General features: G+C 40.6%; 2 protein-coding genes across 7 annotated transcripts in view; both read right to left on the bottom strand.

Moving 5' to 3' along the window:
• The window catches only part of LOC132890940 (chromatin remodeling regulator CECR2), a 93690-nt gene extending 84020 nt beyond the window's left edge, over positions 1–9670 (bottom strand). Inside the window, exon 1 of the mRNA XM_060928337.1 lies at positions 9369–9670. Within this exon, the coding sequence (XP_060784320.1) occupies positions 9369–9488 (120 nt within the window). The 5' untranslated portion in view covers positions 9489–9670. The remainder of the gene's footprint in view (positions 1–9368) is intronic.
• A 13923-nt stretch (positions 9671–23593) lies between these two features.
• The window catches only part of LOC132890939 (NACHT, LRR and PYD domains-containing protein 12-like), a 40327-nt gene continuing 39860 nt past the window's right edge, over positions 23594–24060 (bottom strand). For all 6 annotated transcript variants that reach the window (XM_060928331.1, XM_060928334.1, XM_060928333.1 and 3 more), the window contains one exon: positions 23594–23838. The gene's annotated coding sequence lies outside the window, so the exon portion shown is untranslated. The remainder of the gene's footprint in view (positions 23839–24060) is intronic.

The following is a 24060-nucleotide window of genomic DNA, read 5'->3' as shown; positions in this document are numbered from 1 at the left end:
CTGCTTTAAGGCATTTGTACACATGACGTACATCAACGATTCATCTACACTGCTCCAGCTACGACACAAAACAGAACCAACGTACCAGGAAATGTGAACATTCTATCTTATGATGCTTTTTAGGCCTCTACAGTCAGGTATTCAGGCTGTCAGTCAGTCAAATATACACTTACCGGCCACTTTATTAGGAACACCCATTCACCTGCTGTCTTATGCAGCTCTCTAATCAGCCAATCCCTTGACAGCAGCACAATGCATAAAATCATCCAGATACAAAATCAAGAGCTGTTTCTCATATCGGCCCATAAAAATCGTAACTATAACCGCTGGCACCATCTTGACAACTTTTATGCACACCCATCTGGGGAACATTGCATAGGAGTTTGATCGAAATCTGATCAATCCTGTCAGAGGAGTAGCGATTTTTGTAAATCGTGGACAGATGACGCATGATCAAAAACTCATCTGGTCTGGCCTATGGCCAGATGAGCTAAAAACTGTGCGATTAAAGGAGAACTGAAGCTATTTTTAAACTTGCTTTATTTCTTAATTAGCGTGTTATTCAATTGCGTTTTCGGTTTTAGTAACCTTATATCGTGACTCGTATTGGCAACTAATTGCAATTAAATATTATACTTATCGGCATATTCGGTTTTTAGCCGTGTAGAATTTAGTTCGTTTGGTCCACGGCAGGCGTCGCTTACCCGCGCGATCTTCACGAGACTTGTGCAAGACTTCGAAACGTCAAGTGTCAGTGCCGCCATTTTGAAAACTGTTTTCCAAACGAAATATTGCACAAAAACGAGTTTAAATGACGATTACTGCCGACTTTTTTCAAACTTTCCTGATTGCTATCAAAACAAACAAAAACTTCCGGCTTGATTACATCAGCGTTCGAAAGACGGCGAGCGTGCCTTTTGACAACGTTGGCAGATGCTGGTCACTTTGATTTCCGCTGTACGTTTTACTTCCGTCCTACGATGTCTCGCACAGGTCTCAACGAATCTCATTTACGGCCATTGCTTTGACATATGGACTGATTTACCGGTATTACAGAGCATATTTCAAACACTCATAACTTGCTATAGCAGCGACAAAATAGCGATCAAAAATGCATTCCTATATTTAATAAAATGAGAAATAGAATTTATTTAAAAAAATTTAAAATTGGGGCGGCACAGTGGTGTAGTGGTTAGCGCTGTCGCCTCACAGCAAGAAGGTCCGGGTTCAAGCCCCGGGGCCGGCGAGGGCCTTTCTGTGTGGAGTTTGCATGTTCTCCCCGTGTCCGCGTGGGTTTCCTCCGGGTGCTCCGGTTTCCCCCACAGTCCAAAGACATGCAGGTTAGGTTAACTGGTGACTCTAAATTGAGCGTAGGTGTGAATGTGAGTGTGAATGGTTGTCTGTGTCTATGTGTCAGCCCTGTGATGACCTGGCGACTTGTCCAGGGTGTACCCCGCCTTTCGCCCGTAGTCAGCTGGGATAGGCTCCAGCTTGCCTGTGACCCTGTAGAAGGATAAAGCGGCTAGAGATAATGAGATGAGAATGAGATGAATTTAAAATTGCCCTCAGTTCTCCTTTAACTATTAAACCAAGTGAATTCTCACTGAAAGCATTTCTGAAGTGTTTTAACTCGTCTGTATTCAGCAATATGAGCAGCTCGAAGCAAAAGTCCGACTGTGCTCTCAGGAACGAGGCACAAAAATCCCGCCATGGTGTTTTTATCCACAGGATTAACTGGCTGTTATAATGATCTACAGGCTCGATAGACCCTCATACTTTATCTATCTATCTATATTAACACAATATTGTTAGACATTTCCGATTTGGAAAACACTTTGGGGCTTAAAATGTAGCCTGGCCAAAAAAAAAAAAAAGTCACAATAATATTTTGTTTGACAGCTTCTAACTTTGATTAGTCTGCGCATGTGTCATGGCATTATTTCAAAAAACCTTAATGCAACCTCAACATTTACTTCCATCCAGAGTTTCATTAATGTTTCACCAAGATCTTATATTGACAGCAGGAGAGTTGAACCACTCAAGTCTTCTCCAGCATCCCAAAGACTTTCAGTAGAGTTAAAGTCAGGACTCCGTGGTGGCGAATCCATGTGTGAAAATGATTCCTCGTTCCCTGAACCACTCTTTCACAATTTAAGCCTGAATTTTAGGCCTATGCCATCAGGGAAGAAAATATCCATTGGTGTTATGATAACTTGGTCATTCAGGTCACCAGTTGACTTCATTTTATTGCCCCATAACGTTGTTGAGTCTCGACCTGACCAACTGAAGCAACCCCACTGCCTCCAGAGGCTTGTACAGTGGACACTATACATGATGGGTGCATCGCTTCATGAGCTTCCCTTCTTACCTCGACACACCCATCACTCAGGAATCAGGTCAATCTGGACTCATCAGCCCACATGACCTTTTTCCAATCACTTCAAAGTCCAATCTTTAACCTCCCTAGCAAATTGAAACCTTTTCTTCTGATTAGTCTCATTAATAAATGGTTTTCTTATGGCCACACAGCTGTTTAGTCTCAGGTGGGGTTTACATTAGACCGTATCAGCGGATCATCAGATTAACGTTTTTAAAACAATTAGTGTGCACACAGCAACACCAATGCACGGATACGCTCGGCTCCGCAGGCATCCTGCGCTCCAAATCACTCCGCCCTGAACAGCGAGTGCCCTCTGGAGGGTGCGCACTCCGGCCCTGCGCAGCTCACAGAGCGCGCGAGTGAAGTGCACAAGCAGTGATTCGGGACTGAGCCGCTGTGTGTGTGATCCCAGCGCATATCACTTACCACTTGCAAGTGGAAGGATGGCAAGCCTAAAGACAATCATAACTACACAATGGGCAGTATTTGCATCAGTATTTGCAGTATTTTCATACTTTTATACTCTTTAATGAAAGGTGATACAAGGCGGAAGTCCACGCCGTTTTTCAGCAGTCGCGTCACATGACCAACGCCAGCGAATCAGGAAGGTGGATGTCACAGTGACATTGTCCAATGACTACGCCAGCCAGAGCTCAGCACAGCATATCCGCGTATTCTCGATGTTTACACAGCACCGGACCAGACACGATCTAGATTGAATACGTGGACCCTGGCGGATTCCCGTTTCCCGGCGTTTTAATGTAAACGGACAGTGCATCCGCGAAGAAAACGAGACAGATACGGTCTAATATAAACTTGGCCTCAATCCTGCGAGTTCTCGTCTCATTGTGCATGTGGAAACGAACTTACTTTCACTATCAAATACAGTCATGAGCTTTACCGTCAATTATGATTCGACTTCAAGCATTTAAGTTATCTCCGATCACGGTCAAGAGTTTTTTCCAACCACATTTTTTCCACAAAGTTGACCATGCTTCACCACTAGCCTTCCAGATTTTAATAATGCACTGGACAGTTCTTAACCCAATTCCAGTCATTTTCTTTGCTTGATGCAGGCAATTTAAATTCTTTAATTCTTTTTGAATTTAATTCTTCTGAAACAGAGTAACACGTTTTCCACGACTACAAGATACGTCTTTGGAGATGGTTGTTTAAGAAATGAGAAGCTACTCACTGCATCAGTTCAGGATACAAGATCAACTGTGGGCTACTGCTCACTTACGTATCCCCGCCGCTTAGAACGCAAGCAATTGAAGGAATAGGACACTTATGCCGCTTTTCCACTACAAACGCGGCTGAGTCAGGCTGAGCCGTGCCGTGCTGAGCGGGGCTGTTGGAGTTGCATTTCGACTACAACCACGCTGAACCTTGCTGGCTGGAAGTGGGTGGACACATTGGGTGGAGTTAGCGAAAGTGGGTGGACGTCAGGTGATGTCGTTAAGCGGCGCAAACAGTGACATCAGTGATCTTTTAAGCGGTAGTCTCACGACCCGGAGAGTAAACAATAAACATAGAGGACATGGAGTCGTTAGTGTTGCTGGTCTTGGTGCTGTGGCTTGTTGTCACCGACAACGCGGACAGATACTGGCAAGAGCGTATAGATGAGGCGAGGCGCATAAGGCTCCAGAAATTCTCGTAATTCGTAATTATTCTCCTTCCGGGTTTGCGGTGTTTACAGATCCCAGCGCGCTCGCGGGGCGTGTGTGGGCATGTGAGGACACTCCTCCTCACCAATCAGTGCACAGGGGAGTGTCTGCTCACGCCCCCAACCTCACTCGGCTCGCTTTGGCTCGCTTCAGCCCCACTCCAAAACGGTGCGAGTTTTAGGGGCTAAGCAGGGCTGAAGCGAGCTGAGTTGTGCTGGTTTTTGGTAGTCAAAACGCAAGCCGTGTCAGGCTGAAGTGAGCTGAAGTGAGCTGAAAAAGGGTAGTGGAAAAGGGCCATTATTATGAATGTTGACTTCAACAAATAATTAACCCTGAAACAAGTAAGTAAAGAGCAGTGTCTCTCCTCAGGGATTTCAAATAGCATCCTAGTAAACTGTCATTTTGAAGTACCGTCAAAACCCACCCTATATGTTTCATAAATACATTCAGTCGGTAAACAAGAAGTCGATGTGCAACAGACCTGAAAAAGGTATAGAACCCCAAGCTGAAGCTCGGTACCAAATATCAAGCAGTTGTGATTTGTAGTTGCTGAGAAAAGGGTCATGAAAATTTTGTAAATCCACGCTCTACGTTTCGTAAATACATTCAGTCGATAAACAGGAAGTTGATGTGTGACAGACCTGAAAACGGTATACATGGTATAGAACCCCAAGCTGAAGTTTGGTATCAAGTGGCTATGATTTATGGTTGCTGAGAAAAAGGGTGTTTCAGACAGACGGAGATACGGACCGACAGACAGAGGTAAACAAGTATCCCCCCCCCCCCCCCCAGGAGCAGGGGTATAATAATAAATAAAAAATTTTTTTTTAATTTTATTTGTTGCCTGCAGAAAAAGTCACTGTAGTAACTACCCAATCAAAGGCTCTTATGTATTTGCTTATTTAAATCCAAATTTACTACACCGTAAATGTTGTTCAGCCCTAAACACAATTGCGCCCAGCTGCTGTATGACCTTGAATCCGTTTAAATTAAATGGTAATTTTCTCAAGGTAATGCTGCCATTTGCATTGAATTCCACATTTACATTTCTTCATTCTGCACACGCCTTTCATCCAAAGCAACAAGTCCAGGAGAATCCAATCCAAGCTGGTTGAAGACGCTGGTTAAGGAAGCTGACGACACGTGGATCATATCTGGATTATGCTTCGTCTCTGGTTATCAGGATGTGCTGAAAGCAAAGGCCTGCTCAGTCTTCCTTATAACAGATACTCTAGAAAATGTCTCAAGAGTTAAACCACACACCCAAACTCCACGGTTCAACGCACAGCGGACAAAAACCGGAGTAAAAGAACCAGCACTAAAACGAGGACACATCAGGATGGATTTTCCGATGATGAAATTGGCCTCGTGTTGCGGTTGTTGCATGTTTATTACAAGTATAACGCAACTTCCGTGAAGCATGCAAACACTTCCTTTAAACTAGTACAATTAGTGCAATCTTGAACAGCCTTTCCTTTCAAGAAAAACCTGTAATTATGGCACAAGATCAAAAATGGTTTTACATTACTTCAGAAACTTCTTTCTCTCATCTATAACCTGGACTATCTATAAAGAACGCCCCAACCTTTATTAACAGGCAGAAGTATAAGCACCTCCTGATTCAATGGCAGGATTACCACTACAGCCAGTGATGTGAAAAGACTCTTAATGACGATAAATGACCTGAACCTGACATCTTACTCAAGGCACTCAGACAGAATAGACTCCTCACAATAGGAACGAAGCTGATAGACTCGAGAAAGGAGAGACGGACAGGCTGAAGGTAAGGGTTGGTGTGTGGTAATTATTTATAATTGTTTCTAAGACCAATTCCACATAATGCACACATTTCCATGAATCACACGAGTTGTCTTATTTTCAACTGCCAAACACCCTGCTTCATAAGGACTCCTCTAAAACAATAATAGTTGACAAAATTCATTACAAAACAAGAGATTTTCCCCACAGAGAGCAAAGATTTCACACCGTTTCGTTAAAACACATTAGCAACAAGTTGTAAACCGGAGGGGTTTTTTTTTTTTGGAAGGTAAAGTAAAACTCAGGAATTTCTGATTCTCGGAATCAGAATCAGAATCAACTTTAGTGCCAAGTACATTCACATATACAAGGGATTTGCTTTGGTGATTGGTTCTTGAACACTTAAGATAGAAGAATTTAGCAAAGACAAAAAGGTTATACATAGAACTAAAAAAAATAATAAATAAATTTAAAAATACAATTTATACAATACACAATTTTCCCCATCTCTTTAATTCCAAATGTATGTGATGCTTTTGTGCCACAGATGTAATAAAATTTGACATTTTCTGAATGATTTTTAAAAAAAAGATATATATAATAATAGCTAGTTTTACTCACTTTTAAATTTTAATAGTAACCAGGATATAAATGATAACCTGTAGTGGCTATGGTGCATACAAAGGTGAACATTCAGGAAAGCTTGCAATTTTTATAAACACACACACGCACGTGTGTATATATATATATAGTAGGTAGAAAATGCCAATTTCACCAGATATAGATTTTACTTCTTTACATTGCTCAATAAACTCAAATTCAGCAATACATCAAAGCTTCACTTCACAATCTTCATTCGCTCCCTGTAAAACACCACAATCACTTTGAATTTTTTTTTTTAATTATCCATCTAATATTACTCTTCCCTACCAGTCGACCTCGAGGGTCCTTCAGGTCTTTCCATGACCAACACCCCAACTCTGAGGTCGTTCACACATTTCCTTCTTTCTTTTTAAGTGGAAATGCAGCTTTTGAGCAACAGTTCAGACTATGTGAAACAAAACAAACCTGCGATTATGAGCCTCGTCCACAAAACAAGCCCAGAATCGGCCCCGAGTGTGTACTCGAGTATTTGGACTAAGTGGGAAAACACCCATGTTTAAATTACATTACAGGCATTTAGCAGACGCTCTTATCCAGAGCGACATACAACATACCCAGAGCAGCCTGGGGAGCCCAGGTGCCTTGCTCAAGGGCACTTCAGCCATTCCTGCTGGTCCAGGGAATTGAACCAGCAACCTTTTGGTCCCAAAGCTGCTTCTCTAACCATGAGGCCATGGCTTCCGCTCCAAGTTTTACCTCAAAACCGTAGCGACTTTCTGATCCCAAAAATAATCACGTACATTACCAGGGAAACATTCCCAAACTTCTCATTAATCCGTTTTACTCACTCATTACTACTGTTTACATTTGGTAATACATGTAATGATCTTAAAAAACGTTTTAGCACTGGGATCCAAGAGCGATTTACTGAAACGGTGTTTTAAAAAAAGCGTCCACAATTACTTTTGACCTGACTGTTTAGTAACTGGGCTACTCTGATTTTTTTTTTTTTATTCCTTCACCATCAGTAAGCACTTCTGCTGCTTTCAAATCCTGCCAGAAATGTCATTACTTGTGAAGTAAAAAAAACAGCCTGAACACCATCACAAAGTTGTCTCAATTACAACTTGAGAACTTTTATTGTTCTATGAGCCAAGCTGGGGTGTCAGTAACAAAATGTCACGGCAGCTTTCTATATGAATATCATGGCAAAATTTAAGTGATAATTGTTTTATTTCAATAAGACAAAAACTTAACTTTTCATATATCGTCCATTTTTCCCCCCCTGACTAAAATCACTTGAACACCGACTACATGGATTTGAAGGTAGTATTAATCCTGGTTATGGTCAGGGTGGACCCAGAGTATATCCTGGGAACACTGGGTAAGAGGTGAGAATACATCCTGGCTGGGACGCCCGTCCATTCACACACATTCACACCTAGGGGCAAATTTCGAGTCACCAATCCACATACTAGAATGCTTGTGGGATGGCAGAGGAAACCAAAGAACCTGTAGGAAACTCACACAGACACCGGGAGAATAAGGAAAACACTCCAGACAGTAACCCAGGTCAGTGTGTTAGGATCAAACAGGGAAACAGGATCTGTGAGCAGAGGCGTGCTTATCTCTGATCTGTTTAAATCCAACAAACGAGATCCCTTGAAAGACAGCCAGCGGATTGTTTTGCGATCAGTGGCTGAGGGCAAGCACTGCTGTCTTCATCGGACCCAAATGAGGAGAGGGGAAAGAAGAAAAAAAAAACCAGACAGGAAGATGTTCTACTTGCAAAATTAATTACCAAACGCCACAAACTACAACACAGGATGGCTTAAATCTGCTTTGTGTTCTCATTACAGCTTTCCTGGGGACTCAGCGTGTGATGTGTAAAGCTTCAATGCTCTCCAACAACAAAGCAATGCCAAGTGAGTTTCGCACCTCTGAGGGGGGGGGAAGAGAAGAAAGGGGGGAAAGAAAGAAAGAAAAAAAAAAAAAGTGTGAGAGAGAGAGGGGGTCAAATGATGCATCCAAGTCGCTTTCTCGGCTTTCCAGTAGGTTTTTTCTTCCTTGGCAAGGAACCTACCAATAAAACTTGAGCAACTCAACTGGCTACTTTTCAATTTCAGGGGGATGTTTATATCACAAAGCGACACCTTTAGACTAAATGAGTCAGTCAATGTCGACTGAAAGCCTCAGTCTGCTCTAAAGCACTCATGAATAATGAGGCCTGGCTGATGACCAACAATAAACTCATCCTGGACTTGGCTTTAAAAGCGAATACAAAAAAAAAAAGTGACAAGTTTAATTTAAAAAAAAAAGTATGCCTATTAAAATAACTTGTACATGCACTGGCAAACATCTAAAACACTTTAGAAGTGTGGCTTTATCATCATCATCATCATCATTATTACTATTACTATGCAAGAATAAGGTTCATGCTCAACTCAGACTATTTGTCTGCTGCATAAATAAAAAAGGATGTGATCAGATCCTGGGACAGGATGACCAAAACAGCAACAACAAAAGAAAAAAAGTTCACAAACTCTCATTGAGCACTTCACAATTGATTTTAATAACCATTTAACAAACTTTAAAAGCATCCACAAGCACAACGTGGAGTTCTCCAAACAGTAATGACGTCATCTGTGTTTTGAATGTTCGTTAAGCGAGCTAGTTTTGTTTGTTTGTCGATAAATAAAACCGAAAACACCACAATAAGTGCTCATTTGGACTCCCCAAAACAAACTCTGTTATAATAAATTGTATTTATAATCCCAATTTCAGACTTTAGTCCTGTTTAGAGAGAGAGAGAGAGAGAGACTACAACGCTATGGGGTTAGGGTTAGAGGGTTAGGTGCGCGTGAGACAATAGTTACGACAGTTGTGGCTGTTTTCCGACTCTTTAAAGAAAGCAACCGGGCATTAAAATGAACATATACATATCTATTTACTAAAATTACCTCAATTTCAAAGTCTGGTAAGTTGAAGGCCGTCCTGAAGAGTGAGCAGAAGTGCGCTATGGCGGGGACTTCCCACCAAGACTGGATCTCCTCCACAGAAATTGTACATCCCTGGGACATTTTTCACTCCGAAAAACAGATTCGAGTTCAGTATTTCTCACATTAGGTGTCGTTCGGTGACGAAACTATCCAACTTTCCTCTTTTGTCCTCTCTTTGCTTTTCTTTGCTTTTCTTTTCTTTTTGCCATATGACTTTCTTTAACTGAACAGCAAAACTTGCTCAGTTGCCATCGCGACCTAGTGGACTTACTACTACAATCAGTTCCAATCACGATTTCACAACAAGGAGAACAGATGGGCTGGAACGTACCATTATTCGCTCAGGCACGGGGGGAGGACGCGAACCAAAACAAAGTATACGCGAATGAAATTAAGAGTATTTCTATTAAACCATCGTTTTGACATGATTAATAAGTATGTCAAAATCACAACTTAGATACAAATAGGATGAATCTCTTAAACAACATGTAATCATCAGTTCTTTATTGGGGTTTAAACCCCCTACGCACTCAGATGGTCCAACCTCATTTAAAGGGAAACGTAGGAGTCGTTTGGACTTCAGTTGTGCGCGTGAGGCTTCGTGGCTTCCGGAACTACAATAACAACATAGTTAGTTAGCAAGCCCATTTCCGCCACCATAATTATGACTTAAATGTTCATAATAATGAGAACATTTTCTCAAAAAATACGACTTGATGTCACATTATTATGACGTAATTCATATTATGAGATTGAGTTATTATTGCAGAAACGGGCTTTCATAAAAATATTAGTTAAAATACCACTGCAGACTCAGTATACTAGTGCATCTCAAAAAATTAGAATATCATGAAAAAGTTCCTTTTTTTCATAATTTAATTCAAAAAGGTAGACTTACATATATTCTATATTCATTACATGTAAAGTGAAATATTTAAAGCCTTTTTTGTTTTAATTTTGATGATTATGGCTTATAGCTCATGAAAATCAGAAATCCAGTATCTTAAATTATTAGAATATTCCCTAAGATCAATAAAAAAAAAAAGGATTTACAATACAGAAATGTCCAACTTCTGAAAAGTATATTCATTTATACACTCAATACTTGGTTGGGGCTCCTTTACCATGAGTTACTGTATCAGTGCGGTGTGGCATGGAGGTGATCAGTCTGTGGCACTGCTGAGGTGTTATTGAAGCCCAGGTTGCTTTGATAGTGGCCTTCAGCGTATCTGTATTTTTGGGTCGGGTGTTTCTCATCTTCCTCTTGACAATACCCCATAGATTCTATGGGGTTCAGGTCAGGCAAGTTGGCTGGCCAATCAAACACAGTAATATCATGGTCAGCAAACCATTTGGTAGTAGTTTTGGCACTGTGGGTAGGTGCTAAGTCCTGCTGGAAAAGGAAATCAGCATCTCCAAAAAGCTCGTCAGCAGATGGAAGCATGAAGTGCTCTAAATTCTCCTGGTAGATGGCTGAGTTGACTTTGGACTTGATAAAATACAGTGGACCAACACCAGCAGATGACATGGCACCCCAAATCATCACAGACTGTGGAAACTTCACACTGGGCTTCAAACACCTTGGATTCTGTGCCTCTCCACTCTTCCTCCAGACTCTAGAACCATGATTTTCAAATTAAATGCAAAATGTACTTTCATCTGAAAAGAGGACTTTGGACCACTGAGCCACAGTCCATTTCTTTCTCTCCTTAGCCCAGATAAGACACTTCTGACATCGTCTCTGGCTCAGGAGTAGCTTGATATTAGGAATGCAAAAGTTGTATCCCCTTTCTTGAAGATGTCTGTTCGTGATGGGTCTTGATACACTGACACCAGCCTCAGTCCACTCCTTGTGAAGCTCTCCCAAGTTCTTGAATCAACTTTTCTTGACAATCCTCTCAAGACTGCGGCCATCCTTGTTGCTTGTGCACCTTTTCCAGCCACCCTTTTCAGCAATGACCTTTTGTGGCTTACCCTCCTTGTGGAGGGCATCAGTGATCATCTTCTGGACAACAGTCAAGTCAGCACACTTCCCCATGATTGTGGTTGTGTGTACTGAACTAGACCAAGAGATACACTGTGTTCATACTGTTTTACTCAAACTCGAAATGAAATATTCTAATATTTTGAGATGGGTTTTTTTATGTTTTTGTACTGTATACCATACTGATTAAAATTAAAATAGAAAAATGCTTGAAACATTTTAGTTTATGTGTAATGAGTCTATAATATATAACATTTTCACTTTCTTAAATAACTGATGGAAAATATTGAACTTTTTCACAATATTCTAATTTTTTGAGATGCACTAGTAATCCTTATTAATAACCACGGTTCTAATCAATTGTTGTTGGGTGTTTTTTTTTTTAATTAATAAAGTACCTTCCTTACCAGTCGTTTTGGTGGAGAATAAATCAGTCAGCATTGTTCACAAAACAATTAAAACACTGATTATTAAAAACATACAAGGAGCTACCTTAATTAAAGCATACAGAAATAAATCAAATGAGCAAAAGCATGCGATGTAATAATATATCGCCACCTGTCGGCCAATAAGTGTAACTAGAAAAGGCATTAATGTGCTCCTGTGGTCTTGATTTGCACCAGAATATTCTGGTGCACATGAGAAGTCTGAACTCCATCAGTGTGATGAAATAATGACAGGAGAATGGCCATACAGAGGGATATATGCAAGAAAGAGAAATGTACCAAAGCTATCATAAATCAACTAACAGGATATGTGTGTACTAGATATTTTTTTAAACACATCCTTTGAGGGGCTTTGTATTTAGGGGCCAGATATTTGTAGATGTTTCTCACTGTGTGTTTGCTCATCTCTTTAGGCAGAGAAAGACAGAGGAAGGAAACGTTCACTGTTTGAACTGTTTCCTGTCACTGAGCTTCATGACAACACCAAGGAGAGAGACTGAGAGGATGAAGCCCACAGGCCTGATGAGCACGAGGAGCAAGATGATTGTGATCAGAATCAGAATCAAGTTTATTGCCGAGTACGTTCTGACATTCAAGGGATTTGCTTTGGTGATTGGTGCATGAAGAATTTAACAAAGACAAAAGTAGCTGTATACACAGAATTAAAAAAAAAAAAAAAAGAATCTAAAATGTACAAATTTGAAAAGTGGACATATTTAGGGGGTATGTGCATGAGTTGTTTTGAAGTCCAAGCTGTGCAGTATGTCCCGGAATGTGTAAAAATAGGTCACATGATGAAGATGGAGAAGAGTCATGACATGAATGTGTGAGAGGAAGAGAATATGTGCAATGTGTGCTGGAATGTGCAATAAAATTTCACAGAATGGAGATGTATGACATGACCTTGAAATGAGAAAAATTGCAGTTCAGAGACAAAGTGCATTAATGTCGCAGATGGAAAGTGTGAGGATAGAGTCAGTGGGGGTCTCTGTCCTTATTGATGAGGCAGCTGCAGTGGGGAAAATTGCTGGATTTATGGCGTGAGGTTTTGGTTCTAATGGGCTGCAACCTCCTACCAGAGGGGAGTGATTCAAAAAGTTTGTGTCCAGGGTGAGAGGGGTCGGTCACAATCCTTTCTGCTCTCCTCAGGGTCCTCGACTCATACAGGTCCTGAAGAGACAGAAGGTTGCAGCCAATCATCCTCTCAGCAGAGCGAATGATGCGCTGCAGTCTGCCCTTGTCCCTGGCAGTGGCAGCAGCGTACCAGACGGTGATGGAGAAGGTGAGGATGGACTCGATGATGATAGTGTAAATGATGAGTGCGAGGTGACTTTGAGGAGCCTGTCCCCTTTATTAAGCTATTCCCCTTCAAGGAGCCAGTTACTGTTGAGTTTCCCTTCCTCTTTATTGAGCTCTTCCCTTCAAGGAGCTAATCACCTTTGAGGAACCCATCCCATTCTACTGCTCCTGCATCTCCTCTTCACATAGAAGTTAACCTAAATGAAATTGTGTTTGATCAGCCTTATGTTACAGGTTTTATGAGGATTCATGTCCAAGGCAAGCGAATAAGGAGGAGGAGGGATGAAGAGGACAATGATAAAGAAGCACCTGTTAGTAGAAGGCAGCATGTGAATCCTGTTAAAGAGACTGAGGAGGAGTTTATCAGGAGGCCTGTCCGAATCTCAACTAGTATTATTCTAATATTTATGCCAGAGCTATAACCTTCAAAACTTCATATTCTTCACTGCATATTAATCATAAAATGTGTGGTGAGTATCAGTGGTAAGTATTTCACCCAGCCCTGCGATCGATTGGTGACGTTCCCAGGGTGAACCTTACCTCTCATCCCAAGGAGGCTGGGATTGGCTCCAGATTCCCTCGTGTCACTGACAGATAAGCAGTATCAGTAGCCGGTCGCGGGCATCAAATGAATTTAAAAAAAAATCCCTGACTAAGAAATAATTATTTTTCATAAAATCACCTGTTCCACAATTATTGGCACCCATAACAATTCCTAGAAAATAAATGTAATTGAAACATTTCTGTCATTTCTACTGTAGTTTATAAAGTTGATCAGAGTATCTAGGAACCTTTAATTAGTAATTCATCACATCCTGTTTCCCTGGGGTATAAATATGATGTGACACAGATGTCCATTTCTCTTATCCACTCTTCCACATGGGAAAGACAAAAGAACACACCATTCAAGTAAGGCAGATGTGTGTCGACCTTCATAAGTCAGGCAATGGCTACAAGAAAATAGCCACTCGCCTACACCTGCCCATATCTACAGTCAGAGGAATCATCAAGAAGTTTAAAACAACTGGAACAGTGGCAAACAAGCCTGGACGAGGATGCAAGTTTATCCTGCCACCACGCATGGTGAGGAGGATGGTAAGAGAAGTAAAACGTTTTTCAAAGCTCACTGTTAGAGAATTGCATCAAAGAATAGCATCTTGGGGTCACAAAGTCTCCATAACAACCATCAGGCGCTATCTACATGCCAACAAGCTGTTTGGGAGGCATGCACGGAAAAAGCCTTTTCTCACTTACAAGCATAAACATAAATGTCTGGAGTTTGCTAAGCGGTACTGAGACTTCAATTGGGACTGTGTGCTTTGGTCAGATGAGACCAAGATAGAGCTTTTTGGCAACAAACACTCTCATACATCACAAAAGATGAGTATGCAGAAAAGCACCTCATGCCCACTGTGAAGTATGGGGGAGGATCGGTGATGCTGTGGGCCCGTTTCTCTTCCAAAGGCCCCGGGAACTTTGTTAGGGTGCATGGCATCATGAACTCTTTGAAATACCAGGACATTTTAAATCAAAATCTGGTGGCCTCTGCCTGAAAGCTGAAGATGGGTCGTCACTGGGTCTTTCAGCAAGATAATGACCCTAAACATGTGGCCAAATCTACACAAAAATGGTTCACCAGACACAAAATCAAGCTCCTCCCATGGCCATCTCAGTCCCCAGACCTCGACCCAATTGAAAACCTGTGGGGTGAGCTGAAGAGGAGAGTGCATAGGAGAGGACCCAGGACTCTGGATGATTTAGAGAGATTGTGCAAAGAGGAATGGTCGAATATCCCTCTCTCTGTATTCTCCCATCTTGTGAAATGTTATAGGAGAATTTTAAGTGCTGTCTTGTTGGCAAAAGGGAGTTGAGTATTAACATTGGGGTGCCAATAATTGTGGCACACATGATTTCATGTAAAAGAATTATTTCTTAATGTGGGATTTTTTTTCCCCACTGAATAAATGCACTTGAATTAAAGGTTGGATTTTTCTCTTTTTTTGCATTGTTGTCCTATATTATTTTAAAAAATTAAGTTTTAGAAGCCTAAGAACAAATCTTAATGAGGGGTACCAATAATTGTGGAGGGCGCTGTATATATATATATATATATATATATATATATATACATATACATATATGTTCCCAAGCACTATATAAAGGGTACAAATAAGTACCTTAGAAGGTCCTGCCCCAGTGACAAGCCGTTGTACCCCTAAAGGTACAATAATGTGCTTTATTTTCTGAGAGTGTAAAATACGTGGCCTAGTGGTTAGCGTGTCCGCCTCTCGATTAGGAGATCGTGAGTTCTACTCACAGTTGGGTCATACCAAAGACCATCATAAAAATGGTGCCTACTGCCATCTGGCAAGGCACGCTACCTTCTTGATATCAAACAGCCGTTTTGATAATTTTCAGTCAGGATTTCGTGCCAATCATAGCACTGAAACAGCGCTGATTAAAGTTATAAATGACATACATCTTAATACTGATGCAGGCAAAACATCAGTCCTGGTATTACTGGACCTCAGTGCAGCTTTTGATACTGTTGATCACAACATACTGCTATATCGACTTGAACACTGGGTTGGATTGACTGGTAAAGTTATCAATTGGTTAAAATCATACTTAAAAGATAGAAGCTTCTTTGTTACCCTGGGAAATTGTTCCTCAACGTCAATGCCCTTGACCTGTGGTGTCCCCCAGGGGTCGATTCTTGGACCATTACTTTTCAACCTTTATATGCTCCCACTTGGGCAAATTATCAATAAAAATTCAATTTTGTATCACTGCTATGCAGATGATACCCAAATTTATTTTGCTCTATCACCTAATGATTATGCCCCCCTTGAATGTCTCTACCAGTGTATCGATCAAATCAATAGCTGGATGTCACAAAATTTTCTTCAGCTGAACACAGATAAAACAGAAGTAATTCTATTTGGAAAAAAAGACGAAAGACTCAGGATTACCACTATTCTTGACACAAAAGGGATTAAAACTAAAGAAATGGTTAAAAATCTTGGTGTCTTCATTGACAGCGAGCTAAACTTTGACAGTCACATGAAAGCAATCACTAAAACGGCATTTTATCACCTAAAAACATTTCCAAACTAAGAGGACTTATGTCAAAAAATGATCTGGAAAAACTAATACATGCCTTCATCTCTAGTAGGGTTGATTACTGCAATGGCCTTTTCACAGGCTTGCCAAAAAAGACCATCAAACGACTTCAGCTGGTTCAAAATGCAGCGGCGAGGGTTCTCACACGAACAAAAAGAACAGAGCACATTACTCCAATTCTAAGGTCCCTTCACTGGCTTCCAGTAAGCTACAGAATTGACTTTAAAGTATTGCTGCTGGTATACAAATCTCTAAATGGTACAGGGCCCAATTACCTCTCTGATATGTTGCAGCGGCCTAACCCAATCAGATCTACCAGATCGCAACAGAAAAATTTACTATTAAAAGCAGTTGTTAAAACAAAGTATGGTGAAGCAGCTTTTAGCTACTATGCAGTACAGCTATGGAACCAACTGCCAGAGGACATTAAAAATGCTCCTGCTGTTGGCAGCTTCAAATCTAGGTTAAAGACCAAGCTGTTTTCAGATGCTTTCTGTTAAATAATTAATATTTTTACATTTTTTATAATCTTTACTTTCTCTGCATGTTTTAAATTTACTTTAACTTTATTCTATTTTATTCCGCTGGTTTCTTTTTCTTTTTCTCCTTTTTCTTTTTGGCATTTTATTATTTTATTTCTACTATTGTTTAATTCTTATTATTTTCTTTTCTTTAAATTCTTTTAATTAATTGTTTTAGAATAAAAATAAAATTATTTTATGTAATTTTATTTCTCTATTGTTTACTGTTTTTGTTTTTGCTTCTGTAAAGCACATTGAACTGCCATTGTGTATGAAATGTGCTATATAAATAAACTTGCCTTGCCTTGCTACAATACAGATGGGAGTGGGGAGTCAAACTCTCATGGTTACCAGAGGACCAGCCCCCCCCCCACTATAACCCTAGCTATATAATATAGGCGAGAGGCCGAGGGCCACAAAACGGAGATCAGCGCCACCAAATGTGCCATGAATGGTGCAGGAAGGACTTTGAAAATATGACTATAGATGTTGTACTAAGCTGCTGGTCTACTTTGTTCGGCTGAGAAAAATGAGATACTCATAATGACACTTTACACACACACACATACAGTTAGGTCCATAAATATTTGGACAGAGACAACATTTTTCTAATTTTGGTTCTGTACATTGCCACAATGAATTTTGAACAAAACAATTCAGATGCAGTTGAAGTTCAGACTTTCAGCTTTAATTCAGTGAGTTGAACAAAATGATTGAATGATTTTAAACACAAAAGGGATTGTGTTTAAAAAATGTGAGGAACTAAAGCATTTTTTAAACACAATCCCTTCATTTCAGGGGCTCAAAAGTAATTGGACAAATTAAATAATTGTAAATAAAATGTTCATTTCTAATACTTGGTTGAAAACCCTTTGTTGGCAATGACTGCCTATAGTCTTGAACTCATGGACATCACCAGACGCTGTGTTTCCTCCTTTTTAATGCTCTGCCAGGCCTTTACTGCACTGGTTTTCAGTTGCTGTTTGTTTGTGGGCCTTTCTGTCTGAAGTTTAGTCTAACAAGTGAAATGCATGCTCAATTGGGTTGAGATCAGGTGACTGACTTGGCCATTCAAGAATATTCCACTTCTTTGCTTTAATAAACTCCTGGGTTGCTTTGGCTTTATGTTTTGGGTCATTGTCCATCTGTATTATGAAATGCCGGCCAATCAATTTGGCTGGATTTGAGCACACAGTATGTCTCTGAATACCTCAGAATTCATCCGGCTGCTTCTGTCCTGTGTCACATCATCAATAAACACTAATGACCCAGTGCCACTGGCAGCCATGCATGCCCAAGCCATCACACTGCCTCTACCGTGTTTTACAGATGATGTGGTATGCTTTGGATCATGAGCTGTACCACGCCTTCGCCATACTTTTTTCTTGCCATCATTCTGGTAGAGGTTGATCTTGGTTTCATCTGTCCAAAGAATGTTCTTCCAGAACTGTGCTGGCTTTTTTAGATGTTTTTTAGCAAAGTCCAATCTAGCCTTTTTATTCTTGAGGCTTATGAGTGGCTTGCACCGTGCAGTGAACCCTCTGTATTTACTTTCACACAGTCTTCTCTTTATGGTAGTTTTGGATATTGATACGCCTACCTCCTGGAGAGTGTTGTTCACTTGGTTGGCTGTTGTGAAGGGGTTTCTCTTCACCATGGAAATTATTCTGCGATCATCCACCACTGTTGTCTTCTGTGGGCGTCCAGGTCTTTTTGCATTGATGACTTCACCAGTGCTTTCTTTCTTTCTCAGGATGTACCAAATTGTAGATTTTGCCACTCCTAATATTGTAGCAATTTCTCGGATGGGTTTTTTCTGTTTTCGCAGCTTAAGGATGGCTTGTTTCACCTGCATGGAGAGCTCCTTTGACCGCATGTTTTCTTCACAACAAAATCTTCCAAATGCAAGCACCACACCTCAAATCAACTCCAGGCCTTTTATCTGCTTAATTGAGAATGACATAACGAAGGAATTGCCCACACCTGCCCATGAAATAGCCTTTGAGTCAATTGCCCAATTACTTTTGGTCCCTTTAAAAAAGGGTGGCACAGGTTAAGGAGCTGAAACTCCTAAACCCTTCATCCAGTTTTAATGTGGATACCCTCAAATGAAAGCTGAAAGTCTGGACTTTATGTCCATGTCCATTATATAACTATAACTTTAATATGTTTCAGTAAACAGGTAAAAAAACAAAATTTGTGTAAGTGTCCAAATATATATGGACCTAACTGTATATATCTCATCTCATCTCATTATCTCTAGCCGCTTTATCCTGTTCTACAGGGTCGCAGGCAAGCTGGAGCCTATCCCAGCTGACTACAGGCGAAAGGTGGGGTACACCCTGGACAAGTCGCCAGGTCATCACAGGGCTGACACGTACAGTGGTGCTTGAAAGTTTGTGAACCCTTCAGAATTTTCTATATTTCTGCATAAATATGACCTAAAGCATCATCAGATTTTCACACAAGTCCTAAAAGTAGATAAAGAGAACCCAGTTAAACAAATGAGACAAACATTTTATACTTGGTCATTTATTTATTGAGGAAAATGATCCAATATTACATATCTGTGAGTGGCAAAAGTGTGTGAACCTCTAGGATTAGCAGTTAATTTGAAGGTGAAATTAGAGTCAGGTGTTTTCAACCAATGGGATGACAATCAGGTGTGAGTGGGCACCCTGTTTTATTTAAAGAACAGGGATCTATCAAAGTCTGATCTTCACAACACATGTTTGTGGAAGTGTATCATGGCATGAACAAAGGAGATTTCTGAGGACCTCAGAAAAAGCGTTGTTGATGCTCATCAGGCTGGAAAAGGTTACAAAACCATCTCTAAAGAGTTTGGACTCCATCAATCCACAGACAGACAGATTTTGTACAAATGGAAGAAATTCAAGACCATTGTAACCCTCCCCAGGAGTGGTCGACCAACAAAGATTACTCCAAGAGCAAGGCGTGTAATAGTTGGCAAGGTCAGAAAGGACCCCAGGGTAACTTCTAAGCAACTGAAGGCCTCTCTCACATTGGCTAATGTTAATGTTCATGAGTCCACCATCAGGAGAACACTGAACAACAATGGTGTGCATGGCAGGGTTGCAAAGAGAAAGCCACTGCTCTCCAAAAAGAACATTGCTGCTCATCTGCAGTTTGCTAAAGATCACGTGGACAAGCCAGAAGGCTATTGGAAAAATGTTTTGTGGACAGATGAGACCAAAATAGAACTTTTTGGTTTAAATGAGAAGCGTTATGTTTGGAGAAAGGAAAACACTGCATTCCGGCATAAGAACCTTATCCAATCTGTGAAACATGGCGGTGGTAGTATCATGGTTTGGGGCTGTTTTGCTGCATCTGGGCCAGGACGGCTTGCCATCATTGATGGAACAATGAATTCTGAATTATACCAGCAAATTCTAAAGGAAAATGTCAGGACATCTGTCCATGAACTGAATCTCAAGAGAAGGTGGGTCATGCAGCAAGACAATGACCATAAGCACACAAGTCGTTCTACCAAAGAATGGTTAAAGAAGAATAAAGTTAAATGTTTTGGAATGGCCAAGTCAAAGTCCTGACCTTGATCCAATCGAAATGTTGTAGAAGGATCTGAAGCGAGCAGTTCATGTGAGGAAACCCACCAACATCCCAGAGTTGAAGCTGTTCTGTACAGAGGAACGGGCTAAAATTCCTCCAAGCCGGTGTGCAGGACTGATCAACAGTTACCGCAAACGTTTAGTTGCAGTTATTGCTGCACAAGGGGGTCACACCAGATACTGAAAGCAAAGGTTCACATACTTTTGCCACTCACAGATATGTAATATTGGATCATTTTCCTCAATAAATAAATGATCAAGTATAATATTTTTGTCTCATTTGTTTAACTGGGTTCTCTTTTTCTACTTTTAGGACTTGTGTGAAAATCTAATGATGTTTTAGGTCATATTTATGCAGAAATATAGGAAATTCTAAAGGGTTCACAAACTTTCAAGCACCACTGTAGACACAGACAACCATTCACATTCACACCTACGGTCAATTTAGAGTCACCAGTTAACCTAACCTGCATGTCTTTGGACTGTGGGGGAAACCGGAGCACCCGGAGGAAACCCACACAGACATGGGGAGAACATGCAAACTCTGCACAGAAAGGCCGTCATCGGCCACAGGGCTCGAACCCGGACCTTCTTGCTGTGAGGCGACAGCGCTAACCATTGTACCACTGTGACACACACACACACACACATATGCACAAATTTTTTTAATCATAGAATTAGAAAATACACAGCGATAATGTATCCAGGATAATGGTGTAAGGACCTTCTAATGAGAAAAATGTCTATTAACAAAGTCTACAGATCATAATATACATTATAATTGTCTTGGTACATAAAAAATGAACAATAACACAAACAAGTACATAAAATACTGAAAGAAACAGTACATGATACTGTACTTGCAATTTTAAATAGATATAGGAAGAGTTTCGTTTTTGCCATGAAAATAAAGTGTTTTGTAACATCATCTCCTGAGTACACCGCTGAAGATTGCAGGTTATGAGACTCAATTTTCATGATCCATGTTTGTTGTTTTTAGCTTGAAAACAGACCTTAGAACAGCGCATTAAGGCCTTTAGGTTTATGTTGACAGACAACTGACCCAAAAAAACCAAGTCGGCGTAGCTGTCTCTGTTACCATACGCTCTATTGACTATAGGTGAGACACTTTAGGAGAGGGGAAAGTTGTAAAATTAATCACAGTGCTCCTGCTATAATTCAGTCAATAATACACTTGTTATAATCAGTTTTTTAAAGCATTAAATGAACAACAAAAAAAAAAGTCTTGCCACATATCTTAGTATGCGTTGTTTGATGTGTTACCATCAAAACCGCTTAAATCCAACATTCGGACCCTATCCAAAATTTATTTTGTTTCCAAAATCTGCCACATCCCAGCAGCTGTCAGGTTCAAAAGTCACAAAATCCTTCAGCCAATAGATCCTATTCTAGTGATTCACGTGCATTTGCCTTTTCAATTATTTTTTGTGTAACATTCAGTATGGAGATTGTTACGTATTTTGTGTTGTTGACACGCAACAGAAAAGACCAGAATACAGCTTGTGGATTTATTAAATAAAATCCAAGCTTCCAGGAAAAAAAAACAATAATAATAAAGGAAAATGCCACACAAAAGACAACATCCAAACAGCGTTACAAATAAATAAATAAATAAAATACATTGGCCTGTGTTCAGAGTCCACAAGGTTTTTTTTTTTTTAATAATTGCTAACAAGCTTTGAAAGATTATTTTAATAAATTCTTAACACAGCAACAATTAGTGAAACAGTTTAAAATGTAAGCATATTAGAAACGTTATTTGACTGCATATTCTGTGTAAAACATCTTCTTCGTTTTCTTTTGGTTGCTCCTAATTAGGGGTCGCCACAGCGGATCTTTTGTCTCCATTGCTCCCTGTCTTCCGCATCTTTCTCTACCACACCTGCCACTTTCATGTCCTCTCTCACCACATCCATGTATCTCCTCTTTGGCCTTCCTCGTTTTCGTGTGCCTGGCAGCTCCATCCTCAACATTCTCCTTCCAACATGCTCTGCATCTCTTCTCAGGATGTGCCCAGACCATCTCAGTCTCATCTCTCTTAGCTTAATTCCCAAGCTCTCCACATGTGCTGTCCCTCTGATGTGCTCGTTCCTTATCCTGTCCAACCTCCCATCACAAACCTAACATCCTCAACTCTGCCACCTCCAACTTTGCCTCCTGTCTCTTCGTTAAGGGTACGGTCTCCAATCCGTACATCACAGCTGGTCTCACTACTGTCTTATACATCTTACCTTTTACTTTTGCTGGGACTTTCCTATCACAAATGACTCCTGAAATCCTTCTCCAACTGCTCCACCCTGCCTGCACTCTCTTTTTCACCTCACCATCGCAGCCCCCATTTTCCTGCACAGTTGACCCCAGGTACTTGAATTCACCAACTTTCTTTACGTCTACTCCTTGCATCTTCACTACACTCTCATCCCCATTCTCATTCTATAGAAAGCATGAACTGTGTTAATGGCTTAGTCCACAACAGACTGATGCTGTGCTTATACTGTATTGTATTTTGAGTTTTGAAAATGTGACTACAGATTGGACAAAAAGATGTTAGTGATTATATAAAAAAGACACTAATTGGAAAAAATGCTAGTCTCAGTTATTCCACTCAAAAAAAAAGAAAGAAGAGAGGGACATACAATCAGGTCCACACTATGGCATGTTAGAATATCATCATACAGTTTGACAACCTCTGCTTTTAACTATTGGACAACTGGTATTAATCTATTGGTAATAATTGTTTAGCATGATGTTGTACAGATTGAAACAGCGCTGTCACTAATATCACCAAGACAGCAAGCTTCAGTAAGGTGAAAAAAAACCAGCAATGGTCTTATAATCCTATACTGTATAAGCCTTTACCTTCAGACAGCATGCAATATTTTTCAGCTATTCTTTAAATGCTTTGTAATTGCTTAATTTAAGTAAAACTTAGCTGGAAATAAACACACAATTGCATGAAAAAAATACATTTAGTCATTAATAAAATACATGTTAAAATGTATAGTGTATTGATAGTGTAAGGAACGCAAAGGGTTAAAGGTCTGTCCTCTCTATGACATTCATCTCATCTCATTATCTCTAGCCGCTTTATCCTGTTCTACAGGGTCGCAGGCGAGCTGGAGCCTATCCCAGCTGACTACGGGCGAAAGGCGGGGTACACCCTGGACAAGTCGCCAGGTCATCACAGGGCTGACACATAGACACAGACAACCATTCACACTCACATTCACACCTACGGTCAATTTAGAGTCACCAGTTAACCTAACCTGCATGTCTTTGGACTGTGGGGGAAACTGGAGCACCCGGAGGAAACCCACGCGGACACGGGGAGAACATGCAAACTCCGCACAGAAAGGCCCTCGCCAGGCACAGGGCTCGAACCCGGACCTTCTTGCTGTGAGGCGACAGCGCTAACCACTACACCACCGTGCCGCCCCTCTCTATGACAATCTGAAAAAAAAAGAGAGAGAGATGACAGGTTACCATGCGTGTCAGACAAAAAGACAGTTTTTACAGACATCATTGTCATGTTACTGTGCAGTTATGGTACGTTCAGAACAAACGCAGTGAGAGCATCAAAGCAACCAGAAGTCATTCATTTTCTGTGTGAGCTAGCGTCTCTTGGTGATGAACAGCGGCATGATTGTTGGTGACATGTCTTGGGCAGTGGGG

Source organism: Neoarius graeffei, chromosome 8 (genome assembly GCF_027579695.1).
Source record: "Neoarius graeffei isolate fNeoGra1 chromosome 8, fNeoGra1.pri, whole genome shotgun sequence".
Taxonomy (NCBI): domain Eukaryota; kingdom Metazoa; phylum Chordata; class Actinopteri; order Siluriformes; family Ariidae; genus Neoarius; species Neoarius graeffei.
This window is presented reverse-complemented; position numbering and strand designations above follow the sequence as displayed.